General features: G+C 51.3%; 11 protein-coding genes across 11 annotated transcripts; 5 read left to right on the top strand and 6 right to left on the bottom strand.

The window, feature by feature from the left end:
* The first annotated feature begins 145 nt into the window (after positions 1-145).
* Positions 146-2,762, top strand: VE01_08308 (uncharacterized protein). Its single transcript, XM_018277734.2, has 7 exons — positions 146-794; positions 867-999; positions 1,051-1,242; positions 1,321-1,472; positions 1,520-1,758; positions 1,809-2,080; positions 2,136-2,762. The coding sequence occupies exons 1-7, from the start codon at positions 587-589 to the stop codon at positions 2,530-2,532; spliced, it is 1,593 nt and encodes a 530-aa protein (XP_018127302.1). The 5' UTR covers positions 146-586; the 3' UTR covers positions 2,533-2,762.
* Positions 2,744-5,202, bottom strand: VE01_08309 (uncharacterized protein). Its single transcript, XM_018277735.2, has one exon. It carries the CDS (start codon positions 4,765-4,767, stop codon positions 2,794-2,796), a length of 1,974 nt encoding a protein of 657 aa, XP_018127303.1. The 5' UTR covers positions 4,768-5,202; the 3' UTR covers positions 2,744-2,793.
* Positions 5,203-5,354: 152 nt separating this feature from the next.
* On the top strand, positions 5,355-6,704 carry VE01_08310 (uncharacterized protein; the record flags this gene model as incomplete). The annotated part of the gene is made up of 2 exons (XM_018277736.2): positions 5,355-5,727; positions 5,781-6,704. Exons 1-2 carry the CDS (start codon positions 5,692-5,694, stop codon positions 6,702-6,704), a joined length of 960 nt encoding a protein of 319 aa, XP_018127314.2. The 5' UTR covers positions 5,355-5,691.
* Positions 6,705-6,893: 189 nt separating this feature from the next.
* Positions 6,894-7,988, bottom strand: VE01_08311 (uncharacterized protein; the record flags this gene model as incomplete). The annotated part of the gene is made up of 1 exon (XM_018277737.2): positions 6,894-7,988. One exon carries the CDS (start codon positions 7,986-7,988, stop codon positions 6,942-6,944), a length of 1,047 nt encoding a protein of 348 aa, XP_018127313.1. The 3' UTR covers positions 6,894-6,941.
* A 730-nt stretch (positions 7,989-8,718) lies between these two features.
* VE01_08312 (uncharacterized protein) lies at positions 8,719-11,445 on the top strand (the record flags this gene model as incomplete). Its single annotated transcript, XM_018277738.2, has 3 exons — positions 8,719-8,818; positions 8,877-9,036; positions 9,088-11,445. The coding sequence occupies 3 exons, from the start codon at positions 8,719-8,721 to the stop codon at positions 11,297-11,299; spliced, it is 2,472 nt and encodes an 823-aa protein (XP_018127316.1). The 3' UTR covers positions 11,300-11,445.
* A 152-nt stretch (positions 11,446-11,597) lies between these two features.
* VE01_08313 (uncharacterized protein) lies at positions 11,598-12,725 on the top strand. Its single transcript, XM_018277739.2, has 2 exons — positions 11,598-12,017; positions 12,073-12,725. Exons 1-2 carry the CDS (start codon positions 11,896-11,898, stop codon positions 12,533-12,535), a joined length of 585 nt encoding a protein of 194 aa, XP_018127315.1. The 5' UTR covers positions 11,598-11,895; the 3' UTR covers positions 12,536-12,725.
* Positions 12,726-12,863: 138 nt separating this feature from the next.
* On the bottom strand, positions 12,864-13,102 carry VE01_08314 (uncharacterized protein; the record flags this gene model as incomplete). Its single annotated transcript, XM_018277740.1, has 2 exons — positions 12,864-12,866; positions 12,926-13,102. The coding sequence occupies 2 exons, from the start codon at positions 13,100-13,102 to the stop codon at positions 12,864-12,866; spliced, it is 180 nt and encodes a 59-aa protein (XP_018127310.1).
* Positions 13,103-14,445: 1,343 nt separating this feature from the next.
* On the bottom strand, positions 14,446-14,853 carry VE01_08315 (uncharacterized protein; the record flags this gene model as incomplete). The annotated part of the gene is made up of 1 exon (XM_018277741.1): positions 14,446-14,853. The coding sequence occupies one exon, from the start codon at positions 14,851-14,853 to the stop codon at positions 14,446-14,448; it is 408 nt and encodes a 135-aa protein (XP_018127309.1).
* A 1,077-nt stretch (positions 14,854-15,930) lies between these two features.
* On the bottom strand, positions 15,931-19,201 carry VE01_08316 (uncharacterized protein). The gene is made up of 2 exons (XM_018277742.2): positions 18,660-19,201; positions 15,931-18,574 (listed from the first exon to the last, which is right to left on the bottom strand). The coding sequence occupies exons 1-2, from the start codon at positions 18,875-18,877 to the stop codon at positions 16,183-16,185; spliced, it is 2,610 nt and encodes an 869-aa protein (XP_018127312.1). The 5' UTR covers positions 18,878-19,201; the 3' UTR covers positions 15,931-16,182.
* Positions 19,202-19,335: 134 nt separating this feature from the next.
* VE01_08317 (uncharacterized protein) lies at positions 19,336-23,040 on the top strand (the record flags this gene model as incomplete). Its single annotated transcript, XM_018277743.2, has 2 exons — positions 19,336-19,500; positions 19,585-23,040. Exon 2 carries the CDS (start codon positions 19,687-19,689, stop codon positions 23,038-23,040), a length of 3,354 nt encoding a protein of 1,117 aa, XP_018127311.1. The 5' UTR covers positions 19,336-19,500; positions 19,585-19,686.
* A 377-nt stretch (positions 23,041-23,417) lies between these two features.
* Positions 23,418-27,733, bottom strand: VE01_08318 (uncharacterized protein; the record flags this gene model as incomplete). The annotated part of the gene is made up of 3 exons (XM_018277744.2): positions 25,846-27,733; positions 25,032-25,694; positions 23,418-24,985 (listed from the first exon to the last, which is right to left on the bottom strand). The coding sequence occupies exons 2-3, from the start codon at positions 25,642-25,644 to the stop codon at positions 23,418-23,420; spliced, it is 2,181 nt and encodes a 726-aa protein (XP_018127326.1). The 5' UTR covers positions 25,645-25,694; positions 25,846-27,733.
* Positions 27,734-27,764: the final 31 nt, after the last annotated feature.

The raw sequence follows: 27,764 nt of genomic DNA on the forward strand, positions 1-27,764 counted from the left end.
CACCGCCCCGTAAACCCCCACCGCCACATAACACGACAAATAATATGATCTTCCTATTAATTCCGTGGATAACATGTGATATGTCCCTGAAGAGGTTGTATAGAAGACTATCATATCTCCTTTTCCCAATTGTTGAAAGTAGTCATACGTTTCGATCGGAAGAGTCGATTATTTCAGCCATTATCTCGACATCGCTGCCCCAAATCGCTCACAATATTCCCTTTCACACCAGCTTTGCATTTCTAGCGCACAAGATCCTTTGGAAAAGGCTCCTTCGGTAACCAATAGTTTGTTCTTGGGCACGTGGGATTGGCATAATGGTTAACGGCTAAAGAGAACACTGAAACCAACCCGTGTCTTTGCAAGGGATATGCTAGGATCGTGTTGGTTTTGTGGATCTCTATCCTTCTGTAATTTCACGCTACCCAATAGCTCTGAACAGTGTGTGTGTGTTTTAACCCACTTATAATGTCGTTGAAGGCATTACTAAGTATCTGTACAATAATACGAAGGTCGCTCGCTCATTTGCTTTTTCCTTGCTCATTCTCTCATTACCTGCGATTGGAAGTCAAAATTTCAAGTCAGGATGGCTATTATATCACCTACTCTCACGGTATCCGTTGCCTGTGGTGTCCTCGCTCTGTACGTAATCAGTCGACTGTTGCGAGGTAATGGTGATCGCCGATCACTACCTCCAGGTCCTAAAGGCCTCCCAGTTCTTGGGAATATCAGTGACCTGCCTAAACCCGGTGAGCCTGAATGGCTACACTGGCTCAAGCACAAGGACCTCTATGGTGCGTATCTTTTATGGCAGTTTTGCAATGTTAGAGTGAGACAATAGCTAAAAATAAGCTATGTGCTGCCAGGCCCAATCAGCTCAGTCACAGTCCTAGGGCAGACCATGATCATCATTAACGACCTCGAAATTGCCTTTGAGCTCATGAGAGACCGGGCGGCCATACACTCTTCGCGACCTAGTCAGATCTTCAGTGGTGAAATGTATGCTTAGTCTAGTCATAGTTCTTCTAATAATGCTAACCCAGTAACTAGTGTCGGATGGAAAAATGCAACAGCTATGAGCCAATATAACGACGTCTGGAAGATCCATAGGAAGAATATCGCCAAGGTTGCCAGTACTAATACTTCCCTCAAAATGTTCAATCGGGTCCAGGAGGTTGAGTCTGCGCATTTTCTACTCAACCTTTTGGATTCCCCGAATGATCTGTTTGATCACATCCGAAGGTAAGTTCTTACTCGGCACGGCCTCCACCATATCCAGCATTGCATAAATCTAAACATAAATCTGACTACTACACACAGAGAAGCCGGCAGCGTTATTTTGAAGACTACGTATGGCTACACAGCTGAATCCCATGGCCGAGACCCCTTCGTCGACTTGGCTGGCGAAACCATGGCGGGATTCGCTGAAGCTGTAATTCCTGGCAAGTGGATGGTGGACGTCATGCCTTTCTGTAAGTTTGCACAAACAAAAAAACATAGTACCTCTAACAGAAACAAGTAAGATATCTCCCAGATGGATTTCCTGGCACAGCATTCAAAGGCACTGGTCGTCAAATGGCCGATACATTAAAGCAATGTGTTGACCAGCCGTACGAATTCGTCAAGCAACAAATGCGTGAGAAGAGACATAAGACGTCTTTCCTGTCTCAGGCCATTGAGGATATTGGCACCGACGCAGAGATGGAGTTTGTACACAAGTGGTCGGCGCTCTCCCTGTTCACCGGTGGAGCCGATACAGTAACTCATCTACACCCAAGATAATTGGGCTATTGCTAACTGTCTCATAGACTGTTTCCGCGCTGATGACCTTCTTCCTCGGCATTGCTGTGTTCCCTGAAGTTCAGAAGAAAGCTGCAGAGGAGCTCGACCGTGTCATCGGAAGTGGCCGACTTCCTATTAGCACAGACCGTGATAATTTGCCATATATCATGGCAATTGTGAAGGAGACACATCGTTGGCATCCTATTGGGCCTATGGGCTTACCCCACGCCAGCTCCGCAGAGGACACCTGCCGGGATTACAGGATTCCCAAGGGAGCCATAATATTTGCCAACGCTTGGTATGTATCATGCTCATAAAATTCCCGAGGCACCCTGTCACTAACAAGAATACAGGTGGTTCACCCACGATCCTGCTGTTTACGCCGACCCTATGGCCTTCCGCCCTGAACGCTTCCTCGATACCCCAACCCACAAAGCAGAACCTGACCCACGTAGCATCACCTTTGGCTTTGGCCGCCGCGTCTGCCCTGGCCGCTACGTCGCTGACAACGCACTCTTCATCACCATCGCGCAAACTCTTGCAGTATTCAGCATCGGGAAGCTCGTTGAGAATGGTAAAGTGGTGGAGCCAGAGGTCAAGTTTGAGCCCGGCATGGTCAGCCACCCTGCGCCATATCGGATTTCGATCAAGCCGAGATCGAAGATGCATGAGGAGTTGATTAAGGCGGCAGAGCAGGAGTACCCGTGGGAAGAGAGTGATGCGAAGGAGTTGGAGAATGTGAAGTGGTAGATGTTGAGTGTGTAGCCGCGTACTCTGGCGCGTAACTGATGTGACATGAAATAGGAATATTAACCTGCAAAATAATGTTAGTCATGTTTATTTGGACTTAGCTGTGAGGCGATATTGCGACGTTTAGCATACTCGTCAGCTGGTCCGTATGTTAGGGTTAGATTATATTGCACCACGTTCATTTACTCATCGGGTTTGGAATAAATAATATATGGAAATGATAACTCCCCCCTATGTAAATGATATATTAAACTAGAATGTTTATCTCTTCGGGAGCCACAACCACGCTAAGAGATTAAGCCCTGGCGCTTTTATTTCAGTAATCGAAGTTGTCGTTGGGTATCGAGGCTCTGCATCAACAACAATAGAAACAAGTGCATCCTTAAACGCCTCGGTCATATCATCATAAAGCTTATTTGTCCCTTCTGGGGACATGTCAGTCCAAGTCCAAATCTTACCATCCTTCAATGGAAACAGAATTCCCCTCAATATCCTTGCCAGCCCCTTCAAACACTCAAATTCCGGCGAAAACTCCTCCAAGACAGCCTCAAATCCCTTTTCGCCCATATCCGCGGTCTTGCGCACCTGCTGTCGCTTGTCCTGCCTCCACTGCAACAGCCGGCTTGTCTCGGGCAGTTCCTCGGTTTTGGTGCCGTCTTCCTCGCGTGGGCATATGGCGATGAAAAGGAAAACGTAGAAGAAGGACTCGAGGTCGTGGCGGTAAGTACGCGGGTTATTCTGAACGTATGCTTCAAGAGCGCCGATAGCCATGAAAGGCGAAGTTCCTACCATAGAACCTTGAGGTGTTGGACCGCGAGAGATATCCCAGGCCGTGTCAAGATCAATAAGCATGCCCTTTGGCGACTCTGCCGAAGTTGTGGGAGGAGCAATTATTATGTTTGATGCTGCAATGTCCCTGTGGAGTATGCCGCCATCTTGATACAGAGATCGATGGGCCTTGATGGCATCGCGGAAGACCTCTAAAAGCTGATGAAGATTGGCGTAATCGAAGATTGAAGTACCAGGGGGCGAAATAATCAAGCAGCTGAATACAGTACTGCGGTACCCAGGGCTCTTGGGGAGGTTGGGTCTGTTTTCCTCAAACGTTTCAAGCAGAGCCTTCGCACCGACGGCCCCCGCACTAGTCTCGTTTGATTCTGCAGTCTGTTCTACAGCTTCTGTATCCTTAAACTGTTGTGGTGGGCCAAAGATTAGGTCTCTTCGCAGGTCCTCAGTTTTATCAATAACTTTGTAGCTATGGAATTGAACAACCCCCCAGACATTCCTGTCCCGGACCCTTTTTAGTTGTTCTGCCTCTGGTTCGTGCCATGGCGGCTTCCACTTATACTTAACCACAAAATTCCATGGCGCATCAGGAGATTCCCTGCCTCTGTGGCACAAAAGGCTGCCCCTGGCAATGACCTCTTCGTCTCTGATGAAAAATGGTGGGGTCTGGAGGTACATCTTTCCTGGTACTTTTGTTTTCTCATCCTCTACACAAACGTAGGTGCCTTCACTGTCCTCCTTGATAAAGTTGCTCCGTCCCCATTCCTGGTCGCTCATCGAAGCGTAAGCATCCATGATTGTAAGGAAGCGTTCTGGATGCTCTGTTGTGTTAAACGGCTCGCAGCTGTAGGCTCCAGATCTATCAAACATCCAGCATTCCATGGTATTCCCAAAGAGATAAAATCCATGGACGAAAGAACGATCTGGTCGTTTGCTAAACACTGCACGAGCATGACCAAAAAGTTCAAAAAGGCCATCTTTGTAATCTGAAGCTCCTCCGGGGCGGAATACTCCAACGACTTCAGCTCGTGGTTCTGACTCCGTTATGGCGCTGAACAAGGCAATGCCACCACTCGGACGTAATGGCGACTTGCTAGGCGGTGTCTGAACTGGACAATATATCACACCCCTTTCATTCAGTTTCAACACTTCGTGTAGCAATAGACACAAATCGATTGGCGATTCTATCTTTGAAGAGCTTGTCTTGAAATCATCAAGGTCCACAGACGAGACGACCTTTTGAGTGGCTGGAGACCATGATTTGCCGTCGAAGAATTTCTCAAGGAAGCCTGCAACAGCGGCATGGATACAGCCGTCAATGTCGTCGAGGATATATTCATAATCGTATGCGGAGCTATCGGTAGCAGCTGACGGAGATATAAGAGTACCCCGGTCACGAACCAGCAACTTGCCGTTGTCACGAGATAATTTTGATGAAGCACTTCCCATTGCTATAGGGGCGCTAGGGTGTATCGACGTTGATGACCGACGTTGGAGATAGTGGGCCTGTACGACCTATCAAAACTCTAAAAGCGATGCTGGCTCCGCTTTCTCTCCCCCGCGTCTCTAGTTGTTTAAGAGCCTCAAAATGGAAGAGCCTCATGGGGGGGGGGGATAGCGCTAGAATATGATTGCCTGGGATCTCTCATTCGTGGGCGAGGGCGAGGGCGAGGGCGAGGGGGAGTATAGAGGCCCAAGACTGCAGTAATCCCGGTCGGTCCGATCCGTGTTATGAGCCTTGCCGAAGGGGGAAGGGACTATCCTGTGATGCTATCCGGTGATAGCTGTGATGCTGTGATGCGCTGTACCAGATGCTCTCACTAGTCCTAGTGAGAGCCGTCCCAGAGATGTGGGAGAGCAAGCATTTTACAGTCTTTTGCTACCCATGACAAGGCTGAGATGTAACCCTATCCTGTTTCCATTTTTGGGGGACGTGCCGTCGACGAATCGGTGGCTGATTGGTGTATCCGAACCGGTGAGAGATTGGGCAACCGGTGAAGCAGGATGGATCCCTGTTGTCAGACACAGCCTCGTCGCACCAATGGATTAAAGCCTATGCATGTTGTCTAGTACATAATATTCTGTTTGCTGTTTAATAACCCTAACAGTTTCAGCTTTTTTTATTGGACGCCCTTTTTTATTTCCTTAACTCCGCCTTTAACATGGCCACAAGTGGTTCACCCCGCTTTAGCCTCGTCTTCGCCCGCTCACATATATCACATTCGTGATTGTTGTAGACCGGTCTTCCTTTGGACCGGCTACCCTGGCCTAATCACATGGAGAGCTGCAGCCTCATGGAGCGTGGCTGCATATGGGTTATATACTTATGAAGCCTTGCTTATATCTTGCCTTACTTATATATTGCCCGTATGCATGCGCTGGCAGTGTAACATACATATATCAGAAGATGTAATGAGGCTCAGCAAGGCACTAATAGTTATGAGAGCACTAATTAGTCGCAGTCGCAGCCGCAGCCGCGCACATATTCTGTAGAATACGAACCTCGCAAAGTCTCATCTTTCCTCTGGCCCACTCCGGCGATGGCGCTGATTCAGGAGGGCTTCGTTTCAGCAGATACATACAACTCTCTCCCTACCATACAAGAAGTTGCCGATGTCCCACAGGAATATGCAGCCGATCTAGAACATCTCCAAGAGCTGCTCGCTAGACATAATGTTCCAGAATCCATCAGCATCCGCCTCATTCACAGACACTATGACATTGCCGACGGCGACGCCATGGTCTTCAGAGATATCGCACTACCAGCACATGGCACAGTCGAAGTCATGCGAGCTACACCAATAGCTTCTGCTCAGCTTCATGGAAAGAATTTCTTTGTTAGCTCTACAGCCCAGCTTCAGGCATACGAGTACACAACTGAGACAACTGTGGGCCTCTCCGAATATGAGACATTTATTGCAGAGTTTGTCGAAATTGTGGTTCAGCGGAAGTTGCAGCACAAATTTGGCCTCAAAATCAATCACCGCAGTGAAATGGAGGTCAAGGCGGACCAGAAGGAGTTCGAATTTCCAGAGGAACAATGCACAATCACGATTCCCATCACCTTACCTCTACCAGAAGCTACTCATGAGATTGATGTTGACACGGATTGGGGCGCCGTCGACATCCAGCATAAGCGCAAGCGGGGAAAGACCAAGCCGAGGCCAAGGCCAAGCAGTACTCGAACAACCTGCAGTCATGGTGGTCCTGCTGCCCCGGAAGATTGTCGAGGAGAATGTGCGAAGGAGGGTCATGGTGGTCCTGCTGCCCCGGAAGATTGTCGAGGGGAATGTGCGAAGGAGGGCGGAATATTGTTTGATGGAAGGATTGTTCAGCTGGGTACACCTTTCCATGGGCTGCTTAACAACCTCATGGAAGTATGGTGATGTTCATATTGTATTTGACTGTTATTATAGCGTATGATTAGTTTGTTACGGAAACATAGGGTTGTTAGTTAGCCCATATGCTTCAAGAGGCGCACATGATGAGGATATATCCAGTTTCTACCAAGACCAAATTGAAATTGCATGTGCAGGAAAGTAAGACACCTTGTAAAAGACAAGGCACCCACGGGTTCTCGAGTACGATCTAACATACAGTATTCGCCTAAATCCCCTCCACAATTAAGATTTCTGACTTTCGATCTCCAGCATTCCGATCTTCAATCCTGCCTCATGAGAGCTCTTAAATTGAGACCAGGCGGCATTCATGGCAGATGATGTACCCATAGCAGCCACCATTCTCTCATGAATCATTTCCACTGGACTCTTCCCGCCATACTGGTTTCCAATACAAATCAGAGTCTGATCCCTTGCTTCAATGACCCCAAACAAATTATTCGACAAAAGCAAATGTTCCTCTCCGCTAATGGCATAGTCTGGTGCCACGAAATGACCTTGGTGTAACGCGGCCTGGTTATTGAGTACGATTCGTTCGAATGTACTACCTGTCGCACGAGTCGCATATCCCTTCATGGAAAATGCTGTAACTGCCCGTGATACTTTGTCGACTGCAATACTAGCGATGATTTGCATTTCTTCCTTTTCAACACCAAGGTTCTCGAGTGATGATTGGTAGACCGTCATCTGAGTTTCGGGGTCCTTCGGCTTGAAATCGGTATTGAGACGATCGAGCAACATTGTAACCTCGGCCAGTGTCTTTTCAAGGCCTTCCTTATCAATCATTGACCACGATACACGTCTGCGGACCATATTGGAGCTCTCATATGTGCTCGTGCGAGTTGCTCTTCTAGACAGCTTTTGAAACAGCTTCCGGTGCCTGCTCTCATTCTCCTCCTCTTTTGCCAAACTGCTTCCAACTTTTTCAAATGCTAGAGGTTCGTCGCTAAAGTGATAGTCATTCAGAGTTTCGTTTGCATCGTCCATGAGCTTTTGGATGTGAGTCAACGTTTGAGCTGCGAGCTTCGCATTCTTCTCCGTGGGGCGCTCGATGAGAAACTTGTTTGAAGGCGCCCCGGAGCGGTCCATTAGGCCCACGGCTTCTGCCCAACTTCTTGTCGAGTTGTCAAGCAACGTAGCCTGGAGCATTAAAGTTGTTAGGTCCTTGGGGAAGTTGCGCGCCCTGGTGAAGTCCTTGTAACATTGAAGGAGGTTCTGAAGCACGGAAGCCACTCCGGCGATTCCAAGGATAGTCGCAGCAAGTTCTGCCATGATGGTATCTAGGATTTGCGAGGCTGTGAGCTATTTATATAAAACATATAAGACCCTCAAAGACAACCTATAGAGTGATAAATTGGAGACAAGCAATAAAAGTTCTTTTCACAAGAGGCACCAGGTTTGATGAGCAGCAGGAGCAGACCTGAGGCTGATGATAAAGAAAAGGAGGACGGCTAAAGTTAACCCCCCATCTGCCTATTCCTACCCAACGGTAAATGAACTGAGCCGCTTCATAAATGAGGCGGCCTGTTTAATAACTGTCTTGGTTTACAGTTGGGCAGGAACATATACCTTCGTAGTTGCGAGGGCCTTGAAGTCGCCTTGGACCAAGGCTTGGAGAGCCTCGGATAACTGATGCGCTGGAATTCTGCATTAACCATAACGTATCAGAATGAAACATTTTCTCTATGGTCGCAATCTACAAACTAGTTGGCTGACTGAGGAATTTTTTATAATTGATGGACCTCATTGAAAGAGCAGCGCTTATTTTTATTTTAGTGTGCTTGCATGGGTGGATGACGGTGTGGGTGCCTCTCATGCAGACATATGTGTTCGGTGAGCGACTAATGTGATGCCTTGCATCCTGCATGCCCTCTTCCCATGACTTCCCGCCTCCCTCATTTCCACGAGAGCCTTGCGACCGTACGTATTTACTCTGTACATATCTTCCATTAGATGGACTGCTATCATCGGTGGACTGCATTGCAAAGTATCTGAAATCAAAATGTCGCAGATTCACGGCCATAAGAGTAATTCATACGATAGCATTAAGCTCGATGGCACCAGCCGGCTTAGTATCGGTGATACCTTCAATAATACTGTGTGTACGTAAACCGTGTACTAAGGCTCGCATTTGCTGCCATATTATCTAACATATTCAAGTCCAACAACCCGTGGCGCCGTTGCCAGTCCCCAAGCAGCATTTCAACGTTCTCCTTCCAAGGGCCCAGCATTTTGTAGGGCGAGATGGAGAATTGGCACAACTTACCAAGGCTCTTGAGTCCGGAAAAAAGGCGGTCGTAGCAGGACTTGGGGGCGTAGGGTATGTTACGTCTTATAATAATATGAGCAGAGTTCCTAACTACCCGAATAGAAAATCACAGATTGCATTAGAATACTGCTATCAGTACCGAAAGAAATACCCGATTAGTTACGTATGGTGGATTGATGCAGTTAACACGGCCAGAATCGTTCAGGCGTATTCTGACATTGCAGAAACTCTCCATCTACCCGTCTCAAGCAAAGAAAATCTGATGAGAGATGTCCGCATTTGGTTCTCGCAACCTGAGAATGGCCAGTGGCTATTTGTTTTTGACAATGTAAACGACCCGGAGGCGGTTCTCCAGCGTCCAATCGACGGACAGACAGGATCAATGCTCGACTATATGCCACACAACCATCTAGGGGGTCAGATTATAATTACCTCCATAACAAAGGAGGCGGCATATATCGTCAATGCGGAGCTTATTGAGGTCGATATCCTCCCTAGTTCAGAAGCTCGCCTGCTGATTAGGTCATATCTGCCACAGCCCCCTGACAATTCAACATCCGAGGATCTTGATATGCTGGCAGATACACTTAGCTGCATTCCTCTTGCACTAACACAGGCTTCGAAGTATCTTAGACAGATGGGAAAAACTGTCAAGGAATACCTCTCGATGCTTAAAAACGGTGCTCAAAAGTCTTCGCTATTATCAAGGCATCTAGGCTCGCATCATCAGTATCATGAGAATCAGCATACAATCTTCACGGTCTTGAATGTTTCATATACAACACTCAAACACAAACATAAGTTGGGGTTCGAGATGCTGAACATTGCCTGTTGGCTTCATCGCGTCAACATCCCAGAAAGAATCCTCCGCCAACATTGTCAAGGCGACAAGGAGATGAGCGAAGTTGAATTTGACGAGGCAATATTGCCATTAATGCAATATTCTTTCTTGGAGAAGCAAAGCCGAGATTCAGGTTCAGACGAGGCTGTGTACTGTATGCACAGCTTAATACAAGCTGTAGTGCAGATTTTTCAGTCTGAAGAGGGCCTGGAAGACGCCTCAAAATCAAACGCTCTGATGCTTATTGAACAGGAGACTATTCCACTAATGTACAAACACAACTGGCACGCCCTAGAGTCTTGGCTGCCACATATCCACTCTGTCATTCAGTGCAGCAATGGCTCTACACTTATACAACATCAATCACGTTCGCCCCTCCATCTTCTTCTTGGTACATACAGTTTCAGCGTGCTATCTCGTGAGGATGAAGCTATGGAATACCTAGAAGCTAGTCTACCTGACTTGCAGCGACCAGTAGATATATCTAACGGCGCCGTCTTTCTTGCATCCTGCTATGAGGAGAAAGTCAATGGAAAACCTAAGGCTATAGAACTACTCAGGTTGACCCTGGAACGCCCAGATATCTGCTCAGCTCCTATGAGCTTAGCAATTAGATTAGAGGCCCGATTCAGGTGCAAGATTGCAGCCCTACTATGCGAATTATCGCCTCCTCAACCCAAAGAAGCGCAAGACGAAGTTTCTAAAGCCGCGGAGCTACTAGGGAGATTTGAAATTGTGGGTCATTCTTATGAGCAACTCATCCCGTACATGATCACGCGGTGCCGTGGTAAAATTGCTCTTGTGCACGCTGCGACTAGCAACTCTAAAGAAGCCGACGAACTCCTTCGCGAATCAGAAATTGAGGTACTAGAGTACTGGAAGCGGCTCAAAGATATTAAGACACCATCTAATGTTGATAACAATCGAAAAGTTGGCCTATTGTCCCTGCTTGGGCAGGTCTATATGGCACAGGCAGCACGTGGACAACCTCAAGTCAAAGAACAGAAATTGAAAGACGCTGAGCTGTCGTTTAGGACATGCTACAACTTTTGCAGGCATGATAGCGGTGATCTCAGTACATGGGCTCTAAGGGCTTTATATGAGCTGGCTGAATGTTTGCGGGAGCAGAAACGATACTACGACATGGAGGTGTTACTGAAGGTTCTAACGTCTAACTCGGGCATAGCGGAGCAGGGGAAGACGAGTGCAAAGTTCCTCAAGTCTGTAGATCTTTTGAGTTGGGTGCTAATGGAGCAGGGAAAGTGGCAAGAGGCATTGGATGTCTGTGAAAATTTCTACCCGGCCATGGAAAAGGTTTGTGGCGAAGGTCATCGTAACACTGTTGATGTTAGAAAGCGGCAGGTCGTACTAAGGGTGGCTATTGATCGGCAGCGGGAGAAGATGAATTGGGATAAGCCGAATTGGGATACGATGAACTGGAATAAGATGAAATGGTTCTCCTCCTGGATGTAATGCGTTATGGGAGTCGAAGCAGACTTCGCAAAACTTTCAGCTATGTCTGCTTCGATATAACGATATAATGATATAACGACGGAGTTTTGGAGTTATAGTTAGTGAGCAACTATTTTATTCCTAATTTTGAAATTCTCATAATTCGATTGGATTGCCGCCCTCTCTACCCCACAAGAGAGGGACGGAGCGGTTTCATCGTGTTTGTGGGGTAAGGATCCACCAATATGATAACCTTGGCGTACGTCACGCCACATTCTGGTGGTGCCAGGTACGAAACCCACGAACAACCAACAACGACCAACAAGGAAAGGAAAACAAATATAACTTCGACTTTTAACCTTGGCTGTGTGAATATATATATTTATTGCTTGGATAAATATCACTAAAGGTTTTGGATACCACGGCCGCGAAAGAGAACACCTGTGGAGAATAACCGTCGAACGACTCCAGTAGGGATTATCAGAAACCAACAACCCCACATCCACCATCGTCCCCTCAACCAACTATCACGAAAGTATCACGAAACAACCTCACACCTTTCACATCACCATCTACATCCTCAAACCCTAAAAAACAACACAGCTACAACAGCAACAATGACAGAAGCCACCTCCCAAATGGACACCACCACCAGGTCCCTCGCCTCCCGCTCCCCAACACCAACAGCCCTCGTCTCACCCCCCACACCCACATCTGGGACATCGACACCGGACATGCCGTAGGTCCCCTAAATTATCCCCCTCCACCCAGTCTACAGCTAACCCCTCCCCCAGTGGCACACCAACCTCAACAACAACCTCCCTCTCCACCCTCTCCACAACAGCCATCAAAGACGGCCACCGCGGCACCCACCCCCCAGCCCAAGACGCCGAGCGCGACGACCGCATTAGCCGACTAACCGGCATGTCCGGCCTCCGCCACCCAGGACCACGAGTCCTCTCCACCGTCGGCAGCGCGAGCGCCACGAGCGCAGGAGGCGGACGCGGAAACGAGGATAATGGGTCAGTAGGCGGCTCAGCGGCCGGGGAAAGGGGTGATGGAGATGAAAGTGGGGTGGAGAGCGCGATGGGGGAGGGGACGCTAAGTTTGGCAGGGAGTCAGGAGGGGGCGGGACGGGAGGCGGAGAGGATTGTGAGGAGGCTTGATGGGGGGGATGGAGAGCCGGCGGGGGGAAGGGCGATGGGGAGTCCGGAGGGGGAGGGGCTTGGGAGGTTTTATTTCGAGGATAAGAGGTGATTTGTGGGAGAGGGGCGCGGTGATGGGGAAGATTGGGGGAAAGGTTCAAATGCGGACTGGATTGATAAGCAGAGGCACGCGGGAGGGTGAAGTGTAGACTGCAGATGGATAGGTGGAGGTGCAAAATGTACTGGTATTGGAGAAAGCCATAAAGCACTCTATAGCAGCGAAAATCACCCCAATTCCGGCCTTCAGCAACTATATATTGTTCCTATGCGACTTTTATGACATAAGTCCCCCCACCCAAGCAACACCCACACACGCGGCACCTATTACCTCCGTTCCCGCAACACACAAATATCACTCCGAACAATATCCACATTCACTCTCACTAAATACGTAAACTCTGTGGCCTCAGCTATGACGGATGGCACATGCGATAATGCACACAGAAAAGGCGATGGTCGAGAGGCTGAGAAGCAGCTTAATGGTGCCCCGGGCCGAGAGTTTGGTTTTGATGCCGCTGCGGACGGGGAGGGGGATAGGTTCTTGTGATTCCTCATCGTAGAGTAGGGGTTTGGCGGGGTCTGAGCTTGGGATTGGGGTCTGTGGCCTTGGGTCCGCCATCTTGAGATACGTGGAGGGTAGAGTGGTGTATGAGTTGCTGGGAGGGTATATGAGCCAAGCGATATAGTGAGGGGATTTGGTGTCCGATATTATGATCAACCCGTATAATTTTTTCATGAGCGATTGGAATGGTTGAGCTTCAAAGGAATGGAGCGATGGCGGTTTAAATATTTATATAAATAAGGTGGAGCGATGGTAGTAGCGCACTTTGACGCACCATAGTTATAGTATAAGAGCGAAGCTTTCTAAAACCACGCCACTTATGGCAGCCATGCTATGCCTCGGCCGTTCCCATCCATTTCTAAAAGAGCGGAAATATGGATATCAAAACTAAACTCATAGCAAAATGCACCCTCTTATCCCTCACGCCGCAGCTATCATCCGCCTATGAAACCACACTACAGCTGCAGCTCCTGACCTGCTCTCATTCAAACAAGCACCCTCTCACACCCCTCCTACTCCTCAGTTCCTGTAACATACAAATACCACATCACTCATCCCCCGACCATATATCCCGAAAAATATCCACACTAACCTTCACCAAATACGTAACCCCCGCGACCTCAGCCATGAGCAGGCAGATGCAAAGTGCGATGAGCAAGATGGCGAGAAGATACACGATGGTGCGCTGGTACCAACCTTCGGGGTAGAAAAATGTATGGATTAGTTGTGTTCCTTGTCGTAGACGGGGACGAGGGGTTGTGATTCTTCGTCATAGATGGGGGGCTTGGGAGAGCTCGAGCTCCGGACCGGATGCGGCCTTTGCGGGGACGTCATCTTGGAAGGTTTGTTGGGCCAAGTAGTTTGGGTGTTGTAGGAGCTGGGAGAGATGGTGAAGAGCTTGGAGTCTGATGTTGTGATAAACTCCTGTGGGAAGCTGGAAGGAGGCTGTGGCAAGGTCAAGGATTATGGAGGGCATATAATATAAGGATGTTTAGCTAGCTTTAAAGGAAAGGAACGAGCTGCTTTGAAAAGATTTCTAAATAATCTGAATGGATGGAAGTAGCGCATCGCTGGCGCATCACCATGCACTAGAGTTATACTATAAGACCAAAACAATCTATGACGCCACTCAGGGTAGCCATGCTATTCCTCGCTACGATCGATTTCTAACAAATGAAGTAGAAATATGAATATCAAAGCCAAGCCTAGCACTATACACACCCCTTCTGCCTCACAACGTATCAATAATTTAGCCATGAACCCGCACCGTTTTCCACTCCCCCGATCTCGTGCGAACTACCACACACACCTCTAACTGCCCATTATCACAGCCCCTATAACCAGTCAGCCCTCCCTCTCCCCATCTCCACAGCCCCTGAAACTTACTACATCTCTCACTCTCACCCATCCAGCACACCCTCTTCCTCCTCCTCCTCCTCCTCCTCCTCCTCCTCCTCACCACCTACCCCAAGCAAGCTTTCCGACTGACAAAACACACTCCTCGGACTATCAATCCTGACGCCCAAATGCTTAACCAGATTGAGCACATCATACACGTCCGCCGAGTGCTCATCCGGCGAGCCAGAGAAAACAAGGATATCATCCACGTATATTATGGCGTAACGCCGACGGGACTGCGCGAAAACGGCTTCAAAGTAGTGGTGCGGGGGTGGAGAGTCGGCGGAGTTCACTAGCGATAGGTAGGTGAAACAGGTGTTGACGCGGGCGGGTGGAGGTGGAGGTGCCTCTTTGCTGCGGATTGGGAGTTTGATGGAGGTTGTGGCGTCTTGCTGCTTTGGGGTTGTCATGTTGGAAGATTATTGTTGGTTTGGAGAGGTTGTGGAGAGCTGAGGGAAGCTGAGGGGAGCCGTGAGGAGCTGTGAGGAGCAGAGGGGTTTTGTGAGCTGGGACATGTTGTGGGATGTTGATATCACGAAGTAAACAGTCACACACAAATATGCTTCAAACGGAAGGAGCGAGGCATTCGAGGGGTTCTCTGAATAAGGCAGGAGCGATGGTAAGTAGTGCTGCACCAGCGCACCATTAGAGCACAACAGTTATAAAATAAAATCCAACCTCTCAAACACAATCTTTAGACCAGTCTCCTGCTAGAGGCAGTCAAGCCATGCCTCGTCCCTCTACACACTCCGTGCTTTCCGAGCCACGGAGAAAGCAAAAACAGAGCACAGGGCAAGAGAACACCCCCCTCCCCTCTCAGGTCCCACGCTCCTACGCCCCCCCTATTATCCTTCCTTCCCCCGCCCACCATCTACACAACGCACCCGACGTACACCCCTTCTCCCAAATCTCCCGATACATCCTAACATCCAGTATCGCAAGATACACGCCCCCCACGCAGAGGACTATGACATAGAGTACGTTGAACGGATAGGGCAGGCTGTCGTATACCTAGTTGCAGGCGCGGAGATATGGGCATCGGCGCGGGGCGGGGGGGAGTTGTGATTCCTCATCTTGGAGGGCGAGTTGTGATTTCTCAGAGGTGGTGGCGTGGGGTAGTGTGATGGGGGTTGTTAGAGGGTAGTGGTGCTGTTTCTCGGATGCCATTTTGGGAGACGAGCTGGTCGATGGGTTGTAGAGGCTCCAAGGAGCTGATAGATTTTGAGGGATATTGTGAGGGGATATTGGGAGGTGAGAAGCTGTGATGTAAATACACGCACTCAAACCCGAATCATAAGAAAGGGATATCACAGTGGTTTAAATAAGTTCTCTTCAATAAGATGACCAGACGCAGCAGTAGCTTACCACTACCACCGACGGCGCCAAAGCTATAATACACAAGAGCCCTGCGAAACCTCCCATCAAAAAACCAATCTTTTAAACCAGTCTATGCGCACCACCACCCCACTCTCGAGAGTAGCCATGCCATGCCATGCCATGCCATGCCATGCTCACACCACAACCCGCCCGCCCACTTCGAAAAAGCACTCAAACCCAAACCCAAAATCGCGCACGAGAGGAACAACTCCACAGGCTCACCACCAGCACCAGCCACACTAACGCCATAATCCGTAGTAACACATAAAATAGAATCCACAAGCAGTAGAAGAAGAACAAGGAAGACGACATAAAAACAGTCTAGCATTTGCATCCCCATCCTATCCAGGGAGTAGTAAACCTCACATCCCCCCACCGCCGCCGTTAGCCTGCCCGCCATTAACACCCGCCTGTGCCACATTCCGTGCTGCCGCCTGCACACCCTGCTGTTGCGCCAACTGCGCCCGCTGCCGCTCCATCATGCTCGACTGCTCCGCCGGCGTCATCACAGTGTGATACCCCGTCGGCCCGAGCGGAGCTGCCTGAGGCTGCGGCGTCGATGGCGCACCACCATTGGGGTAGTACGACGCTGGGAACGGCCGCGGTGCCGTTGCGGGGAGGTGCGAAGTGTATCCCTGCTGCGGCTTCTGCGGAGAAGCTTGTCGCGCGGGCGTCGCGTATGGGTACGCTGCTAGGCCGTTCGCAGGGGGTTGCGCGCGCTGAGCGGCGTACGCTGCATTGGCTGGGGGTTGGTAGCGTTGCTGTGGTGCTGTTTGGGGTGGTTGGGCGTACTTCTGCGCGTTAGGAGTTTGGTAGTAAGCTTGTGGGCCGGAGGGGTATTGTTGGGGAGGGCCGGGGCGAGGGACCTGGTGGGGGTAGGTCGGTGTGCCGTAGGCTTGTTGTGGCCGGTATTTTGTGCCTGAGATGGTGCGGGGAGGGGTGTAGGGGATGGGACCGACGGTTGAGGGAGGGCGGACCATGTTGGTTGAGGGAGCGCGGTTGGGGGTTTGGGATTGGTTGTAGTATTGCGCCGGTGGTGCGGAGGGACGTGCTGAAGCCGCCGCGTACTGGTTTCCGTATAGGGAGGAAGAGCGGTGGTGCGAGGTCGACGGTGTGTGTCTAGAGGTTGTAGCAGCTGTCATCGCGGCGACCTTGGCACGAGCTGCGTATTCGTCCTCTTCCAGCACCCCCTTGAAAGTATCTGTTAACACAGGGACCTTTGTGCTGATGCTGAGATCAGACAATTGATCCGAATTCAATTTCGCAACAGCATAAGGCGGTAACGTCGCGATCATTAAAGTTAATTGGGACTTGAGAATGCTGTAGGTGGCAGCTTCTGCTTCGCTTGGTTTGGCCGGGCTTGGTATGTCGGCGCCAGGCATGACGCCAGCACGGGGGACGGCGCTCAGAGAAAGATTGCGGTTTCTCTGGTACGAATTCAGCGTCTCGAGAAGATCAGAAATACCGTCCAGCACCTCTGCAACGTCCTTATCCTCAATCGACTGGTCGTTTGCGTCTGAGGTGGAGTCTTCGAGGCTTGGATCGATAACCTCTTCCCAGTTATCAACGGCATCCTTGAACTTCTCATCTTCGTCGTCAACAGAGTCAACAGCCATATTATCCGACGTAGATTGCTGGGCATCCAGTCCAACTAATGCCATGGTCTCCATGTTGTTGGCGAGCCGTTGGAAGGTCTTCTCGCCGACCCGTTGCCACCAGATTTTGCTAACCACCCCTTGTGGGACAACAGCTGCCGCATCATCCTTTGTTGGAGCAAATGACGAATATGCACTTCGGAAGAGCGCGTCTAATTTCGCAGCTTCTTGTTCAGCAGTCTCCGCTTCTGATGTGGAGGCCTTGACCCCGTTAAGGCTCATGGCTCTCTCTCGTTGTTTTCGCTTCGGGTCTGGAAGGTTTGAGCTGCCGGTATATTCAAGCCAGTGGCCGGATGATATTGGTTGACTATAATAACTCTGGTTGTTGCGCGCGCGTTCGATGTCCGATACCGATGGTTGCGACCAACCGATCGCGAGGCCCTTGTTTGAAGAAGCCCTTATCGGTTTGGGCGGCAGGAAAGGCAATGTGGATGTAGACGTAGAGAACAAGTCGCCCAGTGTCTGTAATTGCTTCTTGTCGTCCACGGCCCCAGATGTATCTATCGGGACGATCTGTGTAGTGTTGATCCCATTTGGCAGACCTACCTCCCGCAGCGGCTGTGGTACTCTGATGGTTCCATTCGGCACCTTAGCCGTCTCTTGGAGAGACGAAAACAGCTGCTTCGCGCCGGGAGCATTGCCGTACAAAGTCAAAACGAGCTTATGCTCGCCGGGCGTCATCGATATTTGCGTCGAGGCTTTCGGGGACGTTCCGTTTGTAGGGTAGTTCGAGATATTTGGGCTCTGTTCCCGCTCCTCTTTTGCCGACTTTAACTCGTCTTGTGTCTTCTGACGATGCGCGAGGTCTTCGGCCGTCTTTGTAAAGAGATTGATGTTCGTGACGAGCTGTGATTCCCGGATAGACAAGGGTGTGTTGTGGGTTCTGGTTGACCCGTTGGGCAATTGAAGCTCGTCGGTCAAAGATTTGGAAGCGGCTTTGGCGTCGGAGATGACATCGTTGAGGCTCGAATACGCGTGAGCAGCTGCGCGCGCGATGATGGTGTTGGCATTGTCGGTCTTCGATCGCTTTGCCTGTGGCTCTTTCGACTCTTCACGATTGGATAGCGGGCGTTCGAGGATGGAGGGGGTTGTATCGAATCTGTCAAGGCTCAGTTAGAAATCGGGTGGAAGACAATATTCCGTGGTGGCGGGATCTGCATATCAGGTAAGTGGTGCGCGCGTACCTTTTGAGGATGGTGATGAAGTCGTCGATCTGTTCGTGCGAATTCGTCTTGGGAGCTCCATTGGTTTTTGGCTCAGTCGTGCCGTTCACATGGATGGACGACTCTTCATTGCTATTAACGCGCTTCCGTTTTGCTGATGTTGAAAGAGGGGATTGTGACCGATCGTCTTGCGGCTGAGGGCTCAATAGGCCATTCGGCGACATGGCGACGTCTGTCATCGTGCTGGAAGATATGGTAATCCGCGATCTGTTGGGCGAAAGGCGCGTTTCGCGAATCGCGATGCGATCGCAAAAGTGTAGCGTGTGGTGTAGTAAGTAGTACGGGTCAGGTCGTTTAAAGTCCCGGGGCAACTCGATCTCTCTGTTTGTCTCTGTAGAGAACAGGACTAAAGAGCCACAGGAAGGTTATCCCACGAGAATTATAGCCACCATGAAAGCAGTAGATGTCGGGAACCCAAAGAGACTTTCAAAATAACCTCAATAATTAGAAAATATGATGTTGAACGTGATGAAGTCAGGGATGGGGAGACATTTCCAGTACCGTTAAATCGTTAAACCGATAATATTCCCTGGTCACGTATGAGGAGCCGCAAAAGGCACGGGTCGCTTATGTAAGCAACGCGGCGGCGCGATTGGGAAAAGGTACGAGGGAGGAAAGGCTGTATAACAAATAATTTATAGGGAAAGGACCACCGACAAACATCAACAATTCTACACAGGAGAAGACGAAGAATACATATACTATAGCAGCTACGACTTTGGGCTTTGCTCTTTCTGCCTCTACATCCATTGACAGCCAGTCTACGCTGTGGAAGAGCACCTGCTCCCGTCTCTTCATCAAGGTAAGGCCCATTCCCCAATCCCCCAATCCTGTGTTTGCCTTTCCATGTCTTCACAATGCGAATCCAGTCTTACTCATTATACAGTATCCTATTATACACCCTACTTGCTTCAATTTCACACCTCCCACCGCTCTACCTGGCCACGAAAGTCGATTTTAACTGGATCGGGCTTTCCAAAATGAACGGATGCAATCGCGTGTAGTTTACGGCAATGTCTACGGCAATTGTAGCAATGTACGACGCCGACAGGTTGCAAGCGCCTTGACATTCAGCGAACTTCGTCCAACATGCATTTCAGCGAGGCGTGCTATCCCCCGGGGAGGTGACCAAGCCATTCGATGGGCGTCGCTTTCCTCGGCCGCTGCGGTGAAGGCGGCGCATCAGTCAGAAGCATACGAGCAACCTCCGGAAGAAGACAGGCTATTGCACCCAATTACGAGGCCATCTTTGGATTATAGACACTCGACATCTGGCGCACAATCTGTCTCTCCGCCCCAACAATCAACCACGGGAGTAGCCTCCGAATTCCGCGTAAGGGGAAATAAAGCCCCAATCTCAAGGGCGGCCATTGTAGCCTCCAAATTCCGCACAAATAGACCGCCGAACTCAGTGGCTAGTGGGGAGAGAGACAGAACCCCAATGTCAAGGGCGACTGTAGCCTCCAACCTACGCGCAAAGAAGAACAGACCAGCGAACTCGACGGACTACAAACCGAATTCGCTTGACATCAAAAAGGACAACAGTGGCCTAGAACATGTTTCCGCCCAACGTGCATCTTTGCTACATTCTTCAAAGAAACCAGATCGCCAGGTCAACATCAGGCCTCGCAGCAACAGGCAACTCAAAAGTCAACGCCCCTCTCCCAGCCAAATAATAACTGCCTGGCAATCTGGGACTATAAATTTCCTATCTAGCGGAGATGTCGAGGGATGGTCAAAGTCGGACGCATTAACAAGCATATTCGTGCAATATATGAAGTATATGGAGTCGCCACATTTACCACAATTTTCTCAGGCCAACCCTGATCAACTGGAAAGACTGTTAAGACCATCTGAGCCCTTTTTTACTGAGGATATCACGGCCAGCCTTCAAAAACACGGCTGCACACCTCAGGATGTACGAGGATGGGCCTGGATTGTTCTAGCACCCAATGCCCACGTTGCTGCTGAACGATACCTTTCGGCAGATACCACTTTTCCTCCGGTTGCAATCCTCACCAACATCCTGCGCATGAAGAAGATGCATATCAAAACTCTGCGACAATTGGTTTTTAGAGTTTCTACTATGCTAACCAAAGTCTCCACCTCTCCGACCAGCAAGAATCGTGGTATACTGGAGGACAACTCGTTTCAGACAGTGGTCTGTGGCCTTCTGAGGCATGCTCGGGAAATCGATCCGCTTTCGTTCACCGGCATTGCCCGCTTGGTTAGCCAGTACTGTGGTATTGTTACATGCATTTCCGACGAGGCTCGTGGTTTTGGTGGGAAGGAGTACACCAGGCTGACCAACATCTGTCGAACTGTCATCTGCCGGCTCTCAATACCCGCGGCCAAGTCTCCTTACGCGTCAATGGGGTATGCCTGGGAAGCGCAGCAGGTCATCCTCGAGGCAGGGAACTCGCTCCAGCCGGCACTAGAACTGGATGCCAGAAGCTACCAGGCTATAGCTTGTGTGCTACTTGCCGACAAGAAGACCGAGGCGGAGACTGAAGCGGTTGCACATCTTCATCGGTCGTGGCCGCCTTGGAAGAAGGTCTTGGATGGAATGGATGCGCGCCGTCAGCCAGAGGACGATGCATCGCGAGCAACCCGCGTTCTTGAGAATATGAAATCAGCTGGGTATCCCCCGACATCGTTCGAGAATGCGATAAGCATTCTCGCAGGACGGGATACAGACGGCACTCCGGCGATTCCTACGCGGACAATTATGCATCTTGTGCGGCAAAAGTTATCCAAGGATATCAGACACAACAAACCCCTCCAGCCCGCTCACAAACGCCCATCAAACGTTGCTAGCAAACAACCCTCCAAACCCATCCAGAACAGCGCCTCCGAACCCGCCCTCACAAACCCCCTCAAATCCGCCGGCGAAAGAACCCCTGCATCCAACGGCAACAACTCCGCCGGCAAAAGCCCCGCCGAATGGGCTGCTCGCATCCGCGCCACCCGCGACGTCCAAGAAGCCTGGGCAGCCTTCCGAGCCTACCAGGGCCTCCCCTCACAAGCAATGTTCCACGAGATGTTCCTCAAGCTTATCTACGACAAGGTGAACCGCTTGCGCCCGCGCATGCACCACCCCGCCCCTGGCGACGGGTTTGAGGTCTTCCCAGTCGAGAACGACAACCTGAGCGATTTCGAGATTGAGCGCAAGGCCCCGCCGGACGTCAGGGGACTATACGAGCTCATGAGGGCGGCGCAGCTAACTGCAACTGACCGAACGCTCCGCCACCTCCTCGCGCAAGCCGATTCGATCAGCTGGGCGCTCCGACTCCTCCTCGACTCCGGCCTACCCAGCGACGCCGTGAGTGCGCTCGTTCGCGGCAACGACCGAAAATCACGGCACTCATTCCCCAGCGAAACATCGCCCGCCTCGCCCAATTCCCTCAATCAGAAGGAAACCGCCCTCGCCCGCGTCCCCCATGGCATCTTCACAGCTCACATCAAGCTCCTCGCCCGCCTCTCCCTCTCCACCCCCCATCCCAGACAAACCCCTCCAATAACACACCTCCACACCGCTCTCACGCTTCTCAAATCTCACCCTTCTCCTCCCAACTCAGCATGGCACGCCTTCCTCCGCGCGGCAGCCGCGCCGAAGACCCTCGCACAGCCGAACAACACATCCCCCGACACCGCGCTCCTACGCACATACAACCACAGGTCAGCGCCGTACTGGAACTCCGTCGTCCGGGAGACGGTCGCGCATCTGAGGGAGGGTGAGGGGGACGTAAACCCAGATATCTTTCAATACGCTGCGTATGCGCTGTATTCAACCATCTTCGCTGCGCGTCGCCGCGACGTTGCCGGCGCGCACGAGGAGGCGGAGAAGAGTCTCCCTGCCCTCCATGAACTCTGGGATGCGATAACGGAACCATCGGAGGACGTAGGTGGTGTCGGGGGGGAGATGGTACATCAGGTTATGGGAACGCATGTCTTGGCGTATTTACGCGTCCTCGCTATCGCGGATGCGGATGAGGAGATCGAGAAGGTGCTGGAGTGGATGGTGCGCTATCAATCTACACTAGGTGTGGTTGGACGCACGAGGGGGAATGGAATTGCGAGTTTGAGGAGGGTGATTGTTGCTGTGCGCGCGTATTCAGAGAGGAGGGATGCGGAACGAGAACGCGATGGAGAGGGTGAGAGTTTTGAGGGGGAAGACGAAGGGATGACGCAGCGTTTAGTGGCGCTGGCGGAGGAGATTGAGGAGGAATGGGGGGGGTGGCCGAGGGAGGAGGAGGTGGAGGAGTATTTTAGGGAGGGGGAGGAGAGGTATGGTGGCGGGTTTGGGGAGGGGGAGTGGGTTGTTGGGGGGTTGGTGGGGTAGATTAGATGCTATACTGCGTGTGGTTGCGGTGTGTTTGGGGGCCTTCTCAAGAGCTGAGGGGCGTGTTTATGTGTGTGTGTGTATTATTGGGATTGAGGATTTTGTATATAAGATGGAGATACGTTGTAGATGTAGATTGATTGATAGATATGGTAATAGAATAATACCCAATGTATTCGCTACTCTGGCTCTATCTAGTCTCTCTACCTCTCAAAGGCATCTCTCTCACTGTTACGAGCCGTAACACTCGTCCAATTCAAACGGGGTATCATTTTTCACCATCATCCAAAACTCCTTTCCTCCCCCCTTTTTCCACCCTCCACCCATCCATCCCCCCTTTTTTGAATCCTTTCCTTTCCCTCTCCCTCAAAACAACCTCAAACAACAACAGCAGCAACCAATATCCCCGCCCCCCACCCCCAAACCAACCCCCACCCTCCCCCTCCCCCAACAATCCCCCTCAACCCCCCGCCCTGCGCACTAACCATCCCCCACAACATCCCCGCCACCAACACCGCGACAGCAATACGTCCCACGAAGTTAGGGACCACGGTGAACATAAGCACAGGGAGCAGGATCGAGGCGAGCGCCGCGAGGAGGAGCGCGCGTTGGGTGTGTGGCTGCGTTTGTTGCTGGTGTTGGTAGTGCGTAGGTGGAGGAGGGGTGAGGGTACGCTGTACACTCTCCACTGGTGCTACCACCGGCGCGGCAACCGGCGCAGGAGGTGGAGGCGGGGGGGCGAGAGATATCAAATCCCCCCCCCTCTCGAGGAACCTCGCCTCCTCCCACACAACCGGCTGTGTATTCGCCAAAAACGCGCGGTAAGCTTCAACATCCTTACTCTCAGCCGCGGGAAGACGGGAGGTTTTAGCAAAGGAGGTGAGAGACGCATTATACTGCGCCATTTTGTAACTAACCCGCGCGAGCAGGTCGGCGCGGTGGTGGTCTAATTGCGAGGGCTGCTGGGCCGCCGCGCGCCGGGAGGAGGGGTGGGTGTGCGTTTTCAACCCCCTTTCTCTGTTCTCCTCGTTCCTGCGAGACCTCCGACCACCAGGTGATCTAGCAACGGCGGAGGACGGCGTAGGCGGTAGTGCTAAAGTGCGCGACGCAGCGTCCGCGGCGTCGAGGGCGGAGAGATGCGATTCTAACTCGCAGAGCTCATCTTGCATGTGTAACAACAACCTATGATTCAGCGTCGCGAAACGCCTGTACACCGGCGGAGAGGTGGTTAAGTGCGTAGCGAGGGCGTCGTATCCGCTTGGTGGCGGTAAGCGGGGAGATAGGGCCTGCATGTCTTGGTGGGGATGAGGGTGCAGCGAGAGGGGTGGGGGAGTGTGCTGGTTTTGATGACGGGGGTGCTGGTGGTATCCCCCGGGCGTGGAGTGGAAGTCTTGTCGCATTTGCGCTGCTCTCATTTGTGCTGCTAATTTCGCCTCCGTTGGCGACGCGAGAGGTTGTGCGCCTGTGGGGGGTCGGGATAAGAGCAGTCGCGGCGTCGGCGAGGGAGACCCTTTGACGGATTGCTCAGGACTCGTACTCCGATCTGTATCCATGTCGACGTCGGCGCGGGACGAGGTATCAGACGCCGTGAAAGAGGATGCGGAGGACAGGGAGGGTGTGCGGGCGTGCGAGGAGGAGAAGGTTGGAGCCATAGGGGTGGCGTCGTCGGCGGAGGAGGTGGGGGAGAGGGGGTGCAGCCAGGTGGTTTGAGGACGGGGTTGGGAGGGGTGGGAGTCGTCGTCGTCGGAGTGAGAGTCGGGGGTTTCTGAGTCGTTGGGGTGAGGTGCGGGTGATGGGGCGTGGGGTGCGTATTGGATGGTCTCGTCGTTCTCGTTTTCGTCTATGTCGGAATCTGAGTCCGAGTCTTCGTCTTCTTCCTCGTCCTCATCGGAGCTGGAGGAGTCTTCGTCGAGGTATGCGAAGACGTTTGGTGGGTCGGGTGCAGCTGTATCTGTTAGAAATGGAAAGGCTTAGGAGTGTGAGAAACATACCAGGTGATAATGGACCCTCCTCTGGCTCCTCAGTAGTCCCCGAAATAGTAACCTCCTGCACAGTCTCAGTGCGCGACATCGACGCCTGCGTGATAGTCGAGTTACTCCCACTCGATCCGCCCGAATTATTCGTCGCAGTCGTGAGAGACGTCATCGTCGACAGAAGCGAAGGAGACGTCAACCGTCCCCTCGCAGCAGCCAACACCGATCTATAATCCTTTGGTTCTTCCTCCTCCTCCTCCTCCTCATCCTCCTCCGAAGAAGAAGAATCGCTATCCGCATCCCTCCTAGCATGTCGCGGATGCTGCCGCACTAAACTCTGCGACGACTCCTCACCATGCGCCGGCGCGTACCGCTTCGCCGAATTGGCTTTTGGTTTGCTACTTTTCGAAACATGTTTGCTGCTGCTGCTGCTGAATGATGAGCGATGCGATTTCCTCGATTTCTCTTTGGAATGTGCTGCTGACGTTGTGGTTGTGGGAGAGGGGTTGCCATCTCGGCGCTGCTTCTTATCACTTATCGTGCGCGACGCACCCCTGGACCCAGCAAGGTCCTCGTCGGGAGACTCGATGATGGCGTCGATGGACTGTGAGTGTTGGTATCTGGGAGCCATTTTTTGTATTGATTCAGGATGATAAATGAGTTACTCAGAATGAGTGAGACCTGCGGGGGGATTTGGGTCAATATTTATCAATCAACCGCGGGTATTGTATTTGAGGAGTTGGTTGGTGGTGGTATAGGAGAGGGGTGTTAAGACTCCCTCTTACCATGTCCGGCAGCATGTGCGAGTTTGGTGGAGATTGGGGTGTCTTACCTGACGTGACGGGAAGAGAAAATGTGAGAGCTGATCAATGCGACCTGTCTCACGCAGCGGCAGAATTCGATAGAGGGGTATTATTGTATTTCGAGATAGATTGATTTCTCTTTTTTTTTGTTCACAATTCCATGGCCACGAGTGAGGCCGCGTATGATATATAATATAGCTTTCTTTTGACGGGGGTAGATAAATCGAGTTGCGTCGTATCTTAGTAGTGGCGGTTGGTGGTGTTCCAGACGTGTTTCAGCGCTTCATGGCCACGAGACTGCACTCAAACATTTGGCGGGGTGAGAAGGGAGGGAGAGCGGGTGAGAGGATGGGGGGTGATGTATTGGATCAATTCGGGTTTTTCTTTTAAAACAAGATCTGAGGGTATTTTGTTTCGAGCTGATGAATGGGATGGTTGTGTCGATCGATCCTTGGGGAAAACGCCTTGCGCCAATGGTGGAAGTAAGGAGGTACTGGGGTTGTTTGCAGCAATCGCAGGAATCGCAGTGATTTTCTGGTAGTTTTCTTCTCGTTTTCTGTCGTTTTCTGGTAGTTTTCTGGTCGTTATTGGTGGTTGTCGTTGTTCGTGGTGGTTGCTGCTAACTATCCCTTCCCTGGGCCGTTTGTGTGGCTGAGAGCTGAAGCTGAAGCCGGAGCTTGGTTGTCGGGGATTCTATTGTTGGATCATAACTTGGATCATCGCGGGATCGTCGTGATGCAAAGTAAATCCCAAAAATAGTCGTACAGACGATGATGATGAGTACAGACGAGATGATCAAGACAGTATTGTATTGTACAGACTGTAAGACGGCGGAACGGAGGAGCAGGTAAGGACAAAGACAAGTGTACGAAGTAAGGGACAGGCAGACGAAGATGTCGTGATGATGTCCGTGATGCCGTACTGTACAAATCGTATTGTACAGAGTGAAGAGTAAGGAGTGGACGGTGAAGGGTGAAGAATGAGGAGTGCAAAGGAAGGTTATGATGTAAATGAGGCCGTGGTAGTGATTGTCGTGATAGTACTGGCAGTAACTGTGCGCACACAACAAAATTGTACTGTACTGTACACACAAACTGTTACAGCGCAACAACGTCCGTCAGAGTCAAAAGTCAACAACATCCTACTCTTCCCGGGGCTTCACCTTCTTTTCTACTGCAGCATCGACGCCCAACTACTATGCAAGAGAACAAACCGGGGCGCCCTGCACGCCGCCGAACTCTCTGGGCAAACCTGGGGGCAAGAGTAGAAAAAAAAAGTGCAAAACCACCACCGACCAATGCACGGAAAACACATCATGTCCCACCGCCGTACATATGACGCTGTACACAAGAGGATCCCCCTCGCCTCATCCTCTGCCCATCCTGCACGTAAGAGGAGTGTCAGTGTCATGCTGGATATGCTGTGCATACACCCTCTTGCACAACACTGGCCGCCTTGGATGCACAAACCTGCACTCCTCCTCAGAGCACGCACAGTGGCCACCAAAGAGAGGGGAGGAAGAAAGTCAGTGGGAGAAGTCAGCTGCACATCTGCTGTTCTTGTCGTGATGGCGCTGGGGAGCAAATCATAGCACCGAAGGAAGATGGATTTCTCCATCCAGCTGCAGCTGCACAGTGCAGAATCCATGTATACCGCCCATAACCACGTCCATCTACCGACCCCCTATGAACCTTACCGACCCAACCCTTTTGTGCCATTGGGTGCATAACCCGACCATGACGACGGGCTTGTCTGCGCGTGCGAACCGCCCAAGCATATTTTATCCACGCGCCCAATCTTGGGGAAGGAGGCAGGTATGTAGTTATGCCTTGCTTACACAGCTCGAAGCTTCCCCGCGGACTGAAGCTGTCGAAGGTACGCACGGTGAGGAAGGAAGGGATGGAACGATACACGCTCTCGAGTACGCACAGTGGGGTCCCTTCTATCC

Source organism: Pseudogymnoascus verrucosus (genome assembly GCF_001662655.1).
Source record: "Pseudogymnoascus verrucosus strain UAMH 10579 unplaced genomic scaffold scaffold_47, whole genome shotgun sequence".
Lineage (NCBI taxonomy): Eukaryota > Fungi > Ascomycota > Leotiomycetes > Thelebolales > Thelebolaceae > Pseudogymnoascus > Pseudogymnoascus verrucosus.

What these genes read in the sequence shown, in the direction of transcription:
- VE01_08316 (XM_018277742.2), bottom strand. Translation starts at nt 18,877, where the DNA reads ATGACAGACGTCGCCATGTCGCCGAATGGCCTATTGAGCCCTCAGCCG. An exon ending in TTCATCACCATCCTCAAAAG is followed by an intron (nt 18,575 to 18,659) that starts GTACGCGCGCAC and finishes GAGCCTTGACAG; the next exon opens with ATTCGATACAACCCCCTCCA.
- VE01_08309 (XM_018277735.2), bottom strand. Translation starts at nt 4,767, where the DNA reads ATGGGAAGTGCTTCATCAAAATTATCTCGTGACAACGGCAAGTTGCTG.
- VE01_08308 (XM_018277734.2), top strand. Translation starts at nt 587, where the DNA reads ATGGCTATTATATCACCTACTCTCACGGTATCCGTTGCCTGTGGTGTC. An exon ending in GGTGGACGTCATGCCTTTCT is followed by an intron (nt 1,473 to 1,519) that starts GTAAGTTTGCAC and finishes AACAGAAACAAG; the next exon opens with TAAGATATCTCCCAGATGGA. An exon ending in TCACCGGTGGAGCCGATACA is followed by an intron (nt 1,759 to 1,808) that starts GTAACTCATCTA and finishes ACTGTCTCATAG; the next exon opens with ACTGTTTCCGCGCTGATGAC.
- VE01_08313 (XM_018277739.2), top strand. Translation starts at nt 11,896, where the DNA reads ATGACAGAAGCCACCTCCCAAATGGACACCACCACCAGGTCCCTCGCC. An exon ending in ACATCGACACCGGACATGCC is followed by an intron (nt 12,018 to 12,072) that starts GTAGGTCCCCTA and finishes CCCCTCCCCCAG; the next exon opens with TGGCACACCAACCTCAACAA.